The sequence below is a fragment of the Siphateles boraxobius genome, unplaced genomic scaffold (assembly GCF_051911475.1).
Source record: "Siphateles boraxobius isolate OS27281-9 unplaced genomic scaffold, OSU_SipBor_1 228, whole genome shotgun sequence".
Classification (NCBI taxonomy): Eukaryota; Metazoa; Chordata; class Actinopteri; order Cypriniformes; family Leuciscidae; genus Siphateles; species Siphateles boraxobius.
The window spans coordinates 232,501-247,500 of NW_027508842.1; the positions used below are offsets into that span (position 1 = coordinate 232,501).

A 15,000-nucleotide genomic window follows, 5' to 3' on the forward strand; every position below is an offset into this window, starting at 1 on the left:
TTTTGCCTTGACTTTTTGGGCTGGTTTATTATAGATAACAGGCCAGTTTAGTGGAGTGAAGCCTGGCGATGTGAAATTGGGTTTCTTTATTTATGTAAGTGTATAATTTCCTTCTTGAGTTGAGATGAGTAGGAACTTTTTAGTTCTGGATGCACATTCAAAACGACCAAATATTATCCTTATATTGTAATCAAATGCTGTACTCATTGCTTTAATAACTCAATGAAGGATAGAATCATGTTTTTTCATGCAATATTTAAAACATGTTTTTTCTGTGAAGTGCTTCGAACTGAAGAGTTTCCAGTGCTGTTCCTGAACCAGTCGTCATTTACATGCCGGTCATGTGTTGGTCTAAACTCTAAACGAAGAGCTCTCGCTTTCCCTTAATTAAAACCATCCAGCCGTGTTGTGCTCGCGTTACGGCTCATTGTTCGGTCGAATGCATGAGCGTGGGAACGTTCCTGAAGTAGGGAAGCGCAACAGACGAACCGGTCGAAACGATGGAGAGCGTTTGAAGTGATCAGTGAAAGGCTTTCAAAATCTGAACAGGATTTTTACTGTGCCAACTTCCTAAATCTGCTGTGTTTTCAGATCGCGGCGTCGTACGGAAACATCATCTGTGTGTTCGAGCCAGTGGAGGTCAGTCCGCAAGGAAAAGCACAGAAAGTGAGTTTCTTCTGGACTAAACGTGCTCTGGTTTTTAAGGTGTTCAATGCGGAAGAATTTCCTGAAAATAGCTCAAATAGTTGAGCGTGCCGCTTGCAACACCAAGATCATGGGTTCGATGCCCAGGGAATGCATGAACCGACGAACTAATACACTGTGCACTGGGGGTCAGAAGTAATAATTATGTCTCTTATGGGTTAGCTACATTTATTTGATAAAAAAATACAGTAAAAACAGTGAAATATTATTATAATGTAAATCAGCTGTTTTCTATGTGAATATATAGTAAAGTGTAATTTATTTCTGTGATCAAAGCTGAATTTTCAGCATCATTACTCCAGTCTTCAGTGTCACATGATCCTTCAGAAATCACTATAATATGATGATTTGATGGTCAAGAAACATTTATGATTATTATAGTTTGTGGAAACTGTCACAGATTTTATTTTTCAGGATTCTTTGAATAGAACAGCTTTTATTTTAACATTATTAATCTCTTTACTGCCACTTTTGATCAATTTTATGTGGTTTGCCTTAATAAAAATATTAATTTCTAGATCTTACTGACCCCAATCTCTTGAACAGTAATGTATCACGGTTTCCACAAAAATATGAAATTAGATATTTTACTTTATTTTTGATCAAATAAATTTAGCCTTGTTTTTCTTTAAAAAACATAAAAAGCGTACTTATTCCAAACGTTTGAAGCCCAGTGCACACCTTGAATGCAGAATATTAAAGCATCTGACAAACGCATGCGTGTAAACGATGTTGGCGTGTGATGTTGGTGTTGTTCTGTTTAGCAGAAGCTGAACTATCATTGGCAGAAGAGCGGGCAGTTCGTCCTGCAGTCCGTCGCACAGATCCTGGCGTGGCACCCGACCGGTACGTCACATCTGCCTTTCACAAAACACACAACTCTCTTACTCGAGTGCAGTACAGATACTACTGGTCAAATATTACTCTGTTACAAGTAAAATTATTATTGTTGCATTGGGTGATTGATGGTGCAGTGGATAAGACACATGCCTTTGGTGTGAGAGACCCGGGTTCGAAACCACTGTGAGACTAGGGTTGGGCGGTATTTCGGTAATATCGTATACCGCGGGGTCTTAAAATAGCAACGGTATCAGTTTCAATACCGTCATTACCGGCACTTATATAATATATAAATATAATTTATTCAATGCCTAAAAATGCTTATGTAGTTGTCATCAAGTGACAGTGTGGAGGAGAAAGAGAGAGAGAGAGAAGGGAGAGGCGGTAAATACTGACGAGGCAATTTGTAAATGTTGCAATAAAAAAGGTGACCGTGAGAGATGGAAACACCACCCACTCACTGCTGCGAAGATGCATTTTGCCCCGAGTTCATTAAATAAGCGCATTAGTTTATATTTGTTAAAATATTATAATGTTATTTTTTTTACGTTGATAATGAAAACTGAACAGCACGAGTAAGATGGGATGCATCGGGAGACAGACATTGACCACTTAATTAAGTTTCATTTTGTAAAAGGCCTTTCTTTAAAGTGAATTTCGTTTTGTATAAATTGTATCTTAATTTTAATATTTTTTTTATCAACCAATAATAAATAAGAATCAAATATAGCAGACAACATAATCATGACATGATCGTGCGCTGGCGCGCCGCGGTCACTTGCATTGAAATCTCATCATAAATTAACCGAAACTCAGTGTATGTCTCACAGACATGACAGATAGGCCTATATCTAAATAAAGCTTGAAATTTCATTAAACGAAACAATTCAAAGCGAAAAGAAATAGGCCACTCGCTGATTATTTAATCCATGATGTGCATTTCTCTCTATGCGCGTTCATACGGAAATGGCGATCATCAAATTAAACGAAACTATTCCAAACGAAAAGAAAACGGCTAGCCTACACTCTCATTATTTAATCCATGATGTGCATTTCTCTCTATCGTTCACTATGGAGATGGCGATTCGTCAATTTATTTAAACGAAACAATTCAAAAGGAAAAGAAATATAGGTAGCATACTCTGATTAATCCAGGATGTGCATTTTTCTCTCTATAGGCGCGTTCACTACGGAGATATCAATCATCAATTTCTTTAAACGAAACAATTCAAAACGAAAAGAAAAAGGCTAGCCTATACCTTCTGATTATGTAATCCATGATTTGCATTTCTCTCTATATATGCGCGTACACTAGGAGATGGCGATCGTCAACTTAATCTTTGCAGCACTGACAGAAAAGTTGTATTAATAAAAATCAATCGACGCGTGTCACCGGATTTACAAATGCACTTCTTGCGTGTTGCTTGTTAATTTAATTTAAATTAATTAATAAAATGAATACAATTGTCATAATTAAAATAATTAAATATTATTAATTGTCCCATTTTTGCTCATTTATAAATAGTATTTATATCTACCACCCCCTCAGCACCTGGGTTAAACAATTATTTGGCGCCATCATATTATAACGGCCCACGTATTAAAAATAGTCGAGTCTAAATAGGGCTACGGCTCATATTACATTTAATGCCGTCAGCAGGGATCAGACACAACATGCACGGGTTGGCCTTGATTTTTTTTTTGTGTGTTTTTTTTGCCCGATCTGGTATTCAGTTTCTGAACGGTGTAGGCACAAGCCAACAGTTTGGTGATGCTGTCTGAGCCTTATGTCATAATTTTTTAATTTTTAATTAGTCACGGTAATACCGTATACCCCGGTAAAATAGGGAGGAGGTTTGACGGTATCAAAATTTGGATACCGCCCAAGCCTATACCAATGTGTCCCTGAGCAAGACACTTAACCCCTAGTTGACCTCTGTGCAATCTGACATATATAGCAATTGTAAGTCGCTTTGGATAAAAGCGTCAGCTAAATGAATAAATGTAAATGTAAATGCATTGTTACAGTGCCTTATTCCTCCGAAGCGGTGAATACACCGACCGGTTAGTAGAATCTGTGGAATTAAGAGCTTAGAATGTTACAAAACTTATAGATATTAAACAACTGAATTGATAAATAAAGACAGCCATAATCGTCTTCATTTTTTATTTAACACTCCTACCACCCCACAAAAGAAGTGCACATCTGTGTGTATCCATTCATGCACATTTGAATCAAGTGTTCTGTAAATACAGACTGATCAGAATAAAACCATATCTGTGTAACTGCCCAACAGCAAAACTGCTTTAACAAACAGCAAAGCTCTTTATGCTTATGCAAAGAGATTGATTCTTCAAAGCTGGAAACTGGACATTGTCCCAACATTTAATGTTCTGCATAGTGAGCAATACTAGTGCTTTATTAACAATGATTAATAGATATATATAGGAAAATATGCAAGCCTGTATTAGATCACTTGGGAATGTGATAACCTTGTACTGTTTTTTATACTGCATTATATCTTTGTAACCCTTAATTTATTTACCTAACTAAGGATAACTTGTTATGGTAGTGTTTTTTATATCTATATATATATATGCCCCCCCCCCCACCCTTCTGATGTTACCGCTGTGATCTGCATGGAACACCTTTATGTTATGTATCAGGGATATTTATCTGTAACTCGAGTTCCCTTATTTGTACACATTTGGTATACCATGCCATTATTTCTTTTTTGGACCTTTGTTCAGAAAAAACAAGTGTCATATTAGAAAACTAAATAAAGAAAAACAAAAAAAACAGCAAAGCAGAAAGACTTATTTGCCATGAAAACAAAACTTTCAATCCAACTTCTCTAACGCTGTTCTCTTCTCTAACGCTGTTCTCTTCTCTAACGCTGTTCTCTTCTCTAACGCTGTTCTCTTCTCTAACGCTGTTCTCTTCTCTAACGCTGTTCTCTTCTCTAACGCTGTTCTCTTCTCTAACGCTGTTCTCTTCTCTAACGCTGTTCTCTTCTCTAACGCTGTTCTCTTCTCTAACGCTGTTCTCTTCTCTAACGCTGTTCTCTTCTCTAGCGCTGTTCTCTTCTCTAACGCTGTTCTCTTCTCTAACGCTGTTCTCTTCTCTAATGCTGTTCTCTTCTCTAACGCTGTTCTCTTCTCTAACGCTGTTCTCTTCTCTAACGCTGTTCTCTTCTCTAACGCTGTTCTCTTCTCTAACGCTGTTCTCTTCTCTAACGCTGTTCTCTAACGCTGTTCTCTTCTCTAACGCTGTTCTCTTCTCTAACGCTGTTCTCTTCTCTAACGCTGTTCTCTAACGCTGTTCTCTTCTCTAACGCTGTTCTCTTCTCTAACGCTGTTCTCTTCTCTAACGCTGTTCTCTTCTCTAACGCTGTTCTCTTCTTTAACGCTGTTCTCTAACGCTGTTCTCTTCTTTAACGCTGTTCTCTAACGCTGTTCTCTTTTTTAACGCTGTTCTCTTCTCTAATGCTGTTCTCTTCTCTAACGCTGTTCTCTTCTCTAACGCTGTTCTCTTCTCTAACGCTGTTCTCTTCTCTAACGCTGTTCTCTTCTCTAACGCTGTTCTCTTCTCTAACGCTGTTCTCTTCTCTAACGCTGTTCTCTAACGCTGTTCTCTAACGCTGTTCTCTTCTCTAACGCTGTTCTCTAATGCTGTTCTCTTCTCTAACGCTGTTCTCTAACGCTGTTCTCTTCTCTAACGCTGTTCTCTAATGCTGTTCTCTTCTCTAACGCTGTTCTCTAACGCTGTTCTCTTCTCTAACGCTGTTCTCTTCTCTAACGCTGTTCTCTAACGCTGTTCTCTTCTCTAACGCTGTTCTCTTCTCTAACGCTGTTCTCTTCTCTAACGCTGTTCTCTTCTTTAACGCTGTTCTCTAACGCTGTTCTCTTCTTTAACGCTGTTCTCTAACGCTGTTCTCTTTTTTAACGCTGTTCTCTTTAATGCTGTTCTCTTCTCTAACGCTGTTCTCTTCTCTAACGCTGTTCTCTTCTCTAACGCTGTTCTCTTCTCTAACGCTGTTCTCTTCTCTAACGCTGTTCTCTTCTCTAACGCTGTTCTCTTCTCTAACGCTGTTCTCTTCTCTAACGCTGTTCTCTTCTTTAACGCTGTTCTCTAACGCTGTTCTCTTCTTTAACGCTGTTCTCTAACCGTGTTCTCTTCTATAACGCTGTTCTCTAACGCTGTTCTCTTCTCTAACGCTGTTCTCTTCTCTAACGCTGTTCTCTTCTCTAACGCTGTTCTCTTCTTTAACGCTGTTCTCTAACGCTGTTCTCTTCTTTAACGCTGTTCTCTAACGCTGTTCTCTTCTTTAACGCTGTTCTCTAACGCTGTTCTCTAATGCTGTTCTCATCTCTAACGCTGTTCTCTAACGCTGTTCTCTTCTTTAACGCGGTTCTCTAACGCTGTTCTCTTCTCTAACGCTGTTCTCTAACGCTGTGCTGTTCTCTAACGCTGTTCTCTAACGCTGTTCTCTAACGCTGTTCTCTTCTCTAACGCTGTTCTCTTCTCTAACACTGTTCTCTTCTCTAAGGCTGTTCTCTAAGGCTGTTCTCTAAGGCTGTTCTCTAAGGCTGTTCTCTAAGGCTGTTCTCTAAGGCTGTTCTCTAACGCTGTTCTCTAACGCTGTTCTCTAACGCTGTTCTCTAACGCTGTTCTCTAACGCTGTTCTCTAACGCGGTTCTCTAAAGCTGTTCTCTAACGCGGTTCTCTAGCGCGGTTCTCTAACGCTGTTCTCTTCTCTAACGCTGTTCTCTAACGCTGTTCTCTAACGCTGTTCTCTTCTCTAAAGCTGTTATCTAACGCTGTCCTCTTCGCTAACGCTGTTCTCTAACGCGGTTCTCTAACGCTATTCTCTAACGCAGTTCTCTTCTCTAACGCTGTTCTCTAACGCTGTTCTCTTCTCTAACGCTGTTCTCCGACGCGGTTCTCTAACGCTGTTCTCTAACGCTGTTCTCTAACGCTGTTCTCTAACGCTGTTCTCTAACGCTGTTCTCTAAAGCTGTTCTCTAACGCTGTTCTCTAAAGCTGTTCTCTAACGCGGTTTTCTAACGCTGTTCTCTAACGCTGTTCTCTAGCGCTGTTCTCTAACGCTGTTCTCTAAAGCTGTTCTCTAACGCGGTTTTCTAACGCTGTTCTCTTCTCTAACGCTGTTCTCTTCTCTAAAGCTGTTCTCTAACGCTGTTCTCTAATGCTGTCCTCTAACGCTGTCCTCTTCTCTAACGCTGTTCTCTAACGCTGTTCTCTAACGCTGTTCTCTTCTCTAACGCTGTTCTCTAACGCTGTTCTCTTCTCTAACGCTGTTCTCTAAAGCTGTTCTCTAACGCTGTTCTCTTCTCTAACGCTGTTCTCTAACGCTGTTCTCTAAAGCTGTTCTCTAACGCGGTTTTCTAACGCTGTTCTCTTCTCTAACGCTGTTCTCTTCTCTAAAGCTGTTCTCTAACGCTGTTCTCTAATGCTGTCCTCTAACGCTGTCCTCTTCTCTAACGCTGTTCTCTAACGCTGTTCTCTAACGCTGTTCTCTAACGCTGTTCTCTAACGCTGTTCTCTTCTCTAACGCTGTTCTCTAACGCTGTTCTCTAACGCTGTTCTCTTCTCTAACGCTGTTCTCTAACGCTGTTCTCTAAAGCTGTTCTCTAACGCTGTTCTCTAAAGCTGTTCTCTAACGCGGTTTTCTAACGCTGTTCTCTTCTCTAACGCTGTTCTCTAGCGCTGTTCTCTAACGCTGTTCTCTAACGCCGTTCTCTAACGCTGTTCTTTAACGCTGTTCTCTTCTCTAAAGCTGTTCTCTAACGCTGTTCTCTAATGCTGTCCTCTAACGCTGTCCTCTTCTCTAACGCTGTTCTCTAACGCGGTTCTCTAACGCGGTTCTCTAACGCTGTTCTCTAACGCTGTTCTCTAATGCTGTTCTCTAATGCTGTTCTCTTCTCTAACGCTGTTCTCTTCTCTAACGCTGTTCTCTAAAGCTGTTCTCTAACGATGTTCTCTTCTCTAACGCTGTTCTCTAACGCTGTTCTTTAACGCTGTTCTCTAACGCTGTTCTCTAACGCTGTTCTCTAACGCTGTTCTCTTCTCTAACGCTGTTCTCTAACGCGGTTCTCTAACGCTGTTCTCTTCTCTAACGCTGTTCTCTTCTCTAACGCTGTTCTCTAACGCTGTTCTCTAACGCTGTTCTCTAACGCTGTTCTCTTCTCTAACGCTGTTCTCTAACGCTGTTCTTTAACGCTGTTCTCTTCTCTAAAGCTGTTCTCTAACGCTGTTCTCTAATGCTGTCCTCTAACGCTGTCCTCTTCTCTAACGCTGTTCTCTAACGCGGTTCTCTAACGCGGTTCTCTAACACTGTTCTCTAACGCTGTTCTCTAACGCTGTTCTCTAACGCTGTTCTCTAATGCTGTTCTCTAATGCTGTTCTCTTCTCTAACGCTGTTCTCTTCTCTAACGCTGTTCTCTAAAGCTGTTCTCTAACGATGTTCTCTTCTATAACGCTGTTCTCTAACGCTGTTCTTTAACGCTGTTCTCTAACGCTGTTCTCTAACGCTGTTCTCTAACGCTGTTCTCTTCTCTAACGCTGTTCTCTAACGCGGTTCTCTAACGCTGTTCTCTTCTCTAACGCTGTTCTCTTCTCTAACGCTGTTCTCTAACGCTGTTCTCTAACGCTGTTCTCTAACGCTGTTCTCTAACGATGTTCTCTTCTCTAACGCTGTTCTCTAACGCTGTTCTCTTCTCTAACGCGGTTCTCTAACGCGGTTCTCTAACGCGGTTCTCTAACGCTGTTCTCTTCTCTAACGCTGTTCTCTAACGCTGTTTTCTCTTCTAACGCAGTTCTCTTCTCTAACGCGGTTCTCTTCTCTAACGCGGTTCTCTTCTCTAACGCGGTTCTCTAACGCTCTTCTCTAACGCTGTTCTCTTCTCTAAAGCTGTTCTCTAACGCGGTTCTCTAACGCTGTTCTCTAACGCTGTTCTCTTCTCTAACGTTCTTCTATAACGCTGTTCTCTAATGCTGTTCTCTTCTTTAACGCTGTTCTCTTCTCTAACGCGGTTCTCTAACACGGTTCTCTAACGCGGTTCTCTAACACTGTTCTCTAACGCTGTTTTCGAACGCTGTTCTCTTCTCAAATGCTGTTCTCTAAACCTGTTCTCTAACGCTGTTCTCTAACGCTGTTCTCTAACGCTGTTCTCTAACGCGGTTCTCTTCTCTAACGCTGTTCTCTAATGCTGTTCTCTTCTCTAACGCTGTTCTCTTCTCTAACGCTGTTCTCTTCTCTAACGCTGTTCTCTAACGCTGTTCTCTAACGATGTTCTCTTCTCTAACGCTGTTCTCTAACGCTGTTCTCTTCTCTAACGCAGTTCTCTTCTATAACGCGGTTCTCTTCTCTAACGCGGTTCTCTAACGCTCTTCTCTAACGCTGTTCTCTTCTCTTACGCGGTTCTCTAACGCGGTTCTCTAATGCTGTTCTCTTCTCTAACGTTCTTCTATAACGCTGTTCTCTAATGCTGTTCTCTTCTTTAACGCTGTTCTCTTCTCTAACGCGGTTCTCTAACGCGGTTCTCTAACGCGGTTCTCTAACACTGTTCTCTAACGCTGTTCTCGAACGCTGTTCTCTTCTCAAATGCTGTTCTCTAACGCTGTTCTCTAACGCTGTTCTCTAACGCTGTTCTCTAACGCGGTTCTCTTCTCTAACGCGGTTCTCTTCTCTAACGCTGTTCTCTAAAGCTGTTCTCTAACGCAGTTCTCTAACGCGGTTCTCTAACGCTGTTATCTAACGCTGTTCTTTAACGCGATTCTCTAACACGGTTCTCTAACACTGTTCTCTAACGCTGTTCTCTAACGCTGTTCTCTTCTCTAACGCTGTTCTCTTCTCTAAAGCTGTTCTCTAACGCGGTTCTCTAACGCTGTTCTCTTCTCTAACGCTGTTCTCTAAAGCTGTTCTCTAACGCTGTTCTCTAACGCTGTTCTCTTCTCTAACGCTGTTCTCTAAAGCTGTTCTCTAACGCTGTTCTCTAACGCTGTTCTCTTCTCTAACGCAGTTCTCTAACGCTGTTCTCTTCTCTAACGCTGTTCTCTAAAGCTGTTCTCTAACGCGGTTCTCTAACGCTGTTCTCTTCTCTAACGCTGTTCTCTAAAGCTGTTCTCTAATGCGGTTCTCTAACGCTGTTCTCTAACGCTGTTCTCTTCTCTAACGCTGTTCTCTAAAGCTGTTCTCTAATGCGGTTCTCTAACGCTGTTTTCTAACGCGGTTCTCTTCTCTAACGCTGTTCTCTAAAGCTGTTCTCTAACGCAGTTCTCTAACGCGGTTCTCTAACGCGGTTCTCTAACGCTGTTCTTTAACGCGATTCTCTAACGCGGTTCTCTAACACTGTTCTCTAACGCTGTTCTCTAACGCTGTTCTCTAACACTGTTCTCTAACGCTGTTCTCTTTTCTAACGCTGTTCTCTAAAGCTGTTCTCTAACGCTGTTCTCTTCTATAACGCTGTTCTCTAAAGCTGTTCTCTAACGCTGTTCTCTTCTCTAACGCTGTTCTCTAAAGCTGTTCTCTAACGCGGTTCTCTAACGCTGTTCTCTTCTCTAACGCTGTTCTCTAAAGCTGTTCTCTAAAGCTGTTCTCCAATGCTGTTCTCTAACGCTGTTCTCTTCTCTAACGCTGTTCTCTTCTCTAACGCAGTTCTCTAACGCTGTTCTCTAATGCTGTTCTCTTCTCTAACGCTGTTCTCTAATGCTGTTCTCTTCTCTAACGCAGTTCTCTAAAGCTGTTCTCTAACGCTGTTCTCTTCTCTAACGCTGTTCTCTTCTCTAACGCAGTTCTCTAACGCTGTTCTCTTCTCTAACGCTGTTCTCTTCTCTAACGCAGTTCTCTAACGCTGTTCTCTAATGCTGTTCTCTTCTATAACGCTGTTCTCTAACGCTGTTCTCTTCTCTAACGCAGTTCTCTAACGCTGTTCTCTAATGCTGTTCTCTTCTCTAACGCTGTTCTCTAACGCTGTTCTCTAACGCTGTTCTCTTCTCTAACGCAGTTCTCTAATGCTGTTCTCTAATGCTGTTCTCTTCTCTAACGCTGTTCTCTAATGCTGTTCTCTTCTCTAACGCAGTTCTCTAACGCTGTTCTCTAATGCTGTTCTCTTCTCTAACGCTGTTCTCTAACGCTGTTCTCTAACGCGGTTCTCTAACGCTGTTCTCTTCTCTAACGCTGTTCTCTAACGCGGTTCTCTAACGCTGTTCTCTTCTCTAACGCTGTTCTCTAAAGCTGTTCTCTAATGCGGTTCTCTAACGCTGTTCTCTTCTCTAACGCTGTTCTCTAATGCTGTTCTCTTCTCTAAAGCTGTTCTCTAACGCGGTTCTCTAACGCTGTTCTCTTCTCTAACGCTTTTCTCCAATGCTGTTTTCTTCTCTAAAGCTGTTCTCTAACGCGGTTCTCTAACGCTGTTCTCTTCTCTAACGCTGTTCTCTAAAGCTGTTCTCTAACGCGGTTCTCTAACGCTGTTCTCTAACGCGGTTCTCTTCAGGTACGTGTCTCCTGACGGGCTCGGCGTGTCTTCAGCTGTGGTGTAACGTGTGTCTCAGTGCAGATCCTGATGATGAGGCCGGGGGTCCTCAGCGCTCCTGGAGGAGCATATGGCAGTGCAAGTCAGTGTTCGTCCTTCACTTCACTCTGAGTTTCTCTGAATACACTCCAACCTTACCAGTATAATCTCTCTGGATGTTTCAGGTCCGCCGCTTCGACTCACTTCATCAAGTTTTCCCCTGACGGAGAGTTTTTTGCGACCGCCGGACAGGTTTGTGTTTGTACATGTGTGATATTTGCACTTTATGACTCCATATTTTCTGGGATTTTGTCAATAACGATTATTAGACAATATGGTAACACTTTACAATAAGATTTCAGTAGTTTACATTAGTTAACATGAAATAAGAATGAACTGCACTTCTACAGCATTTATTAATCTTAGTTGATGTTAGTTTCTGCATTAACGAATACATTATTAAAATCAAAAGTTGTATTAGTTAACATTAGTTAATGCACTGTGAACTAACATGAACAAACAATGAACAACTATTTTTATGAACTAATGTTAACAAAGATTAATAAATACTGAACTGTAATAAATGTATTGATCATGGTTGGTTCATGTTAGTTGATACATTAACTAGGGGTGTGACGAGATCTCGCGAGACTAAAATGTGGCGAGATTTCCCGTAGAGTGAAAAGCTGTCTCGCGATATCGCCATGTCGGAGCGTGAAGGGGAAATAAGCATAAAATATTCCACCGCTACACTCACATTCGCCTCAACTGTCGTTTTGCTGTTTTTATAAAAAAATAAAAACCATTATAAACTAATGTAAAAGTCTGCTCTGCTCATCCAGCATGATGATCCTTCTCATGCAGTAAGAATCACAGTTCACTGACACACACCAAGATGTTAAGTCTGGGAACTCACCATGGCATGCCTCAATCCGAGGGCCGGGACGCGGGATGAACGGTTGTCTTTCAGATTCCCTCTGCACGCAATAGGCTAGCGCTAATCAAACAGAGCAACGAGCCGCTGTGGCTGAGTGAGTCTCATGCGTTTTCCCACCAGCAGAGCTAGCTGATATATTAAACTTTTGCCGTATCCGGTCGGCAAAACTCCGAACACATCTTTCTTTTTCGTAAGAATGACTTAAGTGCCATTCTTTGTTCTTTTCTCAAAGAAAAGCTTAACTCCAAGTCCTCCAGAGTCACGGCGAAAGCCGATTCAAAAGACCGCTGTTCGCCAGCAGCCGCAGCATCTTCTTTGTTTTCAAGTAGCAGGGAATTCACACGGAATCGTCACAACTCTGCCGTCATTATGTTAAGCCCGCCAACTCTATACACGATGTGATTGGCCTGACTAGAGTTTGGTTTTCCAGCTCGAAAGCCAACGTTGCTACACTACACTGGCTGCAAAATACATTTTGCTGCCGCTAGGGTGCGTCTAGATTTCTAGGCTACGTGATCACGAATTTAAAAGTGAAAGTAAAATATTGCATATTGTTTTCTTTCAAGGCATTTGATAATTCATACTCATTAAGTAGACCTAAAATGACATGCATTAGAAGATTATTAGTTAAATGTTAAAACATTTCAAAATGCACCTGCAGAAAGTTTTTCCAGTCATGAATTTTGTCATTGAGGATTTCTGAAAAAAATCTTGTCTCGTCTCGTTCTTGTTAACCCAATCTCGTGTCTCGTCTCGTTCTTGTTAACCCAATCTCGTGTCTCGTCTCATCTCGTTCTTGTTAACCCAATCTCGTGTCTCGTCTCGTCTCGTTCTTGTTAACCCAATCTCGTGTCTCGTCTCGTCTCGTTCTTGTTAACCCAATCTCGTGTCTCGTCTCGTCTCGTTCTTGTTAACCCAATCTCGTGTCTCGTCTCGTTCTTGTTGCCCCAATCTCGTGTCTCGTCTCGTCTCGTTCTTGTTGCCCCAATCTCGTGTCTCGTCTCGTCTCGTTCTTGTTAACCCAATCTCGTGTCTCGTCTCGTCTCGTTCTTGTTAACCCAATCTCGTGTCTCGTCTCGTCTCGTTCTTGTTAACCCAATCTCGTTTCTCTTCTCGTCTCGTTCTTGTTAACCCAATCTCGTGTCTCGTCTCGTCTCGTTCTTGTTAACCCAATCTCGTGTCTCGTCTCGTTCTTGTTAACCCAATCTCGTGTCTCGTCTCGTCTCGTTCTTGTTAACCCAATCTCGTGTCTCGTCTCGTCTCGTTCTTGTTAACCCAATCTCGTGTCTCGTCTCGTCTCGTTCTTGTTAACCCAATCTCGTGTCTCGTCTCGTTCTTGTTAACCCAATCTCGTGTCTCGTCTCGTTCTTGTTAACCCAATCTCGTGTCTCGTCTCGTCTCGTTCCTGTTGCCCCAATCTCGTGTCTCGTCTCGTCTCATTCTTGTTGCCCCAATCTCGTGTCTCGTCTCGTCTCGTTCTTGTTGCCCCAATCTCGTGTCTCGTCTCGTTCTTGTTAACCCAATCTCGTGTCTCGTCTCGTCTCGTTCTTGTTAACCCAATCTCGTGTCTCGTCTCGTCTCGTTCTTGTTAACCCAATCTCGTGTCTCTTCTCGTCTCGTTCTTGTTAACCCAATCTCGTGTCTCGTCTCGTCTCGTTCTTGTTAACCCAATCTCGTGTCTCGTCTCATCTCGTTCTTGTTAACCCAATCTCGTGTCTCTTCTCGTCTCGTTCTTGTTAACCCAATCTCGTGTCTCGTCTCGTTCTTGTTAACCCAATCTCGTGTCTCGTCTCGTCTCGTTCTTGTTAACCCAATCTCGTGTCTCGTCTCGTCTCGTGAGATAAGTGTCTCGTCACACCCCTAACATTAACTAATGTTAACAAATGAAACCTTATTATAAAGTGTTTACCGACAATATTTTGCTGTGTTTTTGTGCTGGACCTACCGATGATTTTCATATATTTGTTCAAAAGCGCTCATTGCTCAGAGATGAACAACAGTTTCACCAGCTGCGTTTCCATTACAGATTTGTGCCAAACTTTTGCGATATTTTCTAAATTATATTTTCAAATTTGCAATTTGCGCAATTTGAATGGTAAAGGAAACATGGCTACTGTAAACGGTTTTCGTTGGTGAAAAAGTGTGCACTTTATTCCAAATTTTCTAAAGTCATTTGACAGCTTTTTGTTCGTTATTCACCCAAAATCTTGCCTTCCTCGATTTGAATGCGCCGTCTGTTTATTTACAACAAGAAACATCCATTTCATATCCGATGAGTCGTGAGTGTGTGTTGTTGCAGGACGACTGTTTGGTGAAAGTGTGGTACAGCTCCAGCAAATGGCAGGCGGACGTCACCAAACTCTTCACCCCGCTCGACCTGCGCTCGGAGATCAATTTCTCCTTCGTTTACCTGGCTCACCCTCGCTCCGTCACCGGCTTCTCCTGGAGGAAGACCAGCAAACACATGCCCAGGTGAGTCCAGTCTCGACGTCTCGGCCTGCAGACGCCCAACACCATTACATTTAACATTTCATTTAATACTCAACAATAATATTGATCTATTGCATTGACACTGTTATACAATAACTGAACTGAGCTGGACAATGACATCACGGTTTACTCCAGAGCGGCTGTATATATATATATATATATGTAAATGAACTAAATTTTTTTACAACAGAAATGAACATCCCTGAACTTACTTAAGCTGGACTGTGACGCTATTTTCTTCTGGAAACAAACTTTGTTGCATTATTTTCCTGTTATCTCTGTAAAGCTGCTTTAAAACACTGTGTTGTAAAAAGCGCTGTATAAATAAAGCTGACTTGACTTGACCCTGTCCTAACCAGATGCGATCAAGTCAAGTCAAGTCTCCTTCATTTATACAGCGCTTTAACAATATAGAGTTTCACAGCAGCTTTACAGAGATAATAGGAGATTACAGTAACAGAGATTGTTTAGGCTTTACAGCAGATCTAGAATAA

General features: G+C 41.7%; 1 protein-coding gene across 2 annotated transcripts in view; it reads left to right on the forward strand.

Moving 5' to 3' along the window:
* Positions 1-15,000, forward strand: part of LOC143747568 (dmX-like protein 1) — a 21,302-nt gene that overhangs the window by 4,911 nt on the left and 1,391 nt on the right. The window contains exons 4-8 of one of the 2 annotated variants that reach the window (XM_077240398.1): positions 592-666; positions 1,470-1,551; positions 11,062-11,182; positions 11,265-11,331; positions 14,316-14,488. In XM_077240398.1, the coding sequence (XP_077096513.1) occupies positions 592-666; positions 1,470-1,551; positions 11,062-11,182; positions 11,265-11,331; positions 14,316-14,488 (518 nt within the window). The remainder of the gene's footprint in view (positions 1-591; positions 667-1,469; positions 1,552-11,061; positions 11,183-11,264; positions 11,332-14,315; positions 14,489-15,000) is intronic. The other variant, XM_077240399.1, reaches the window with a different exon arrangement.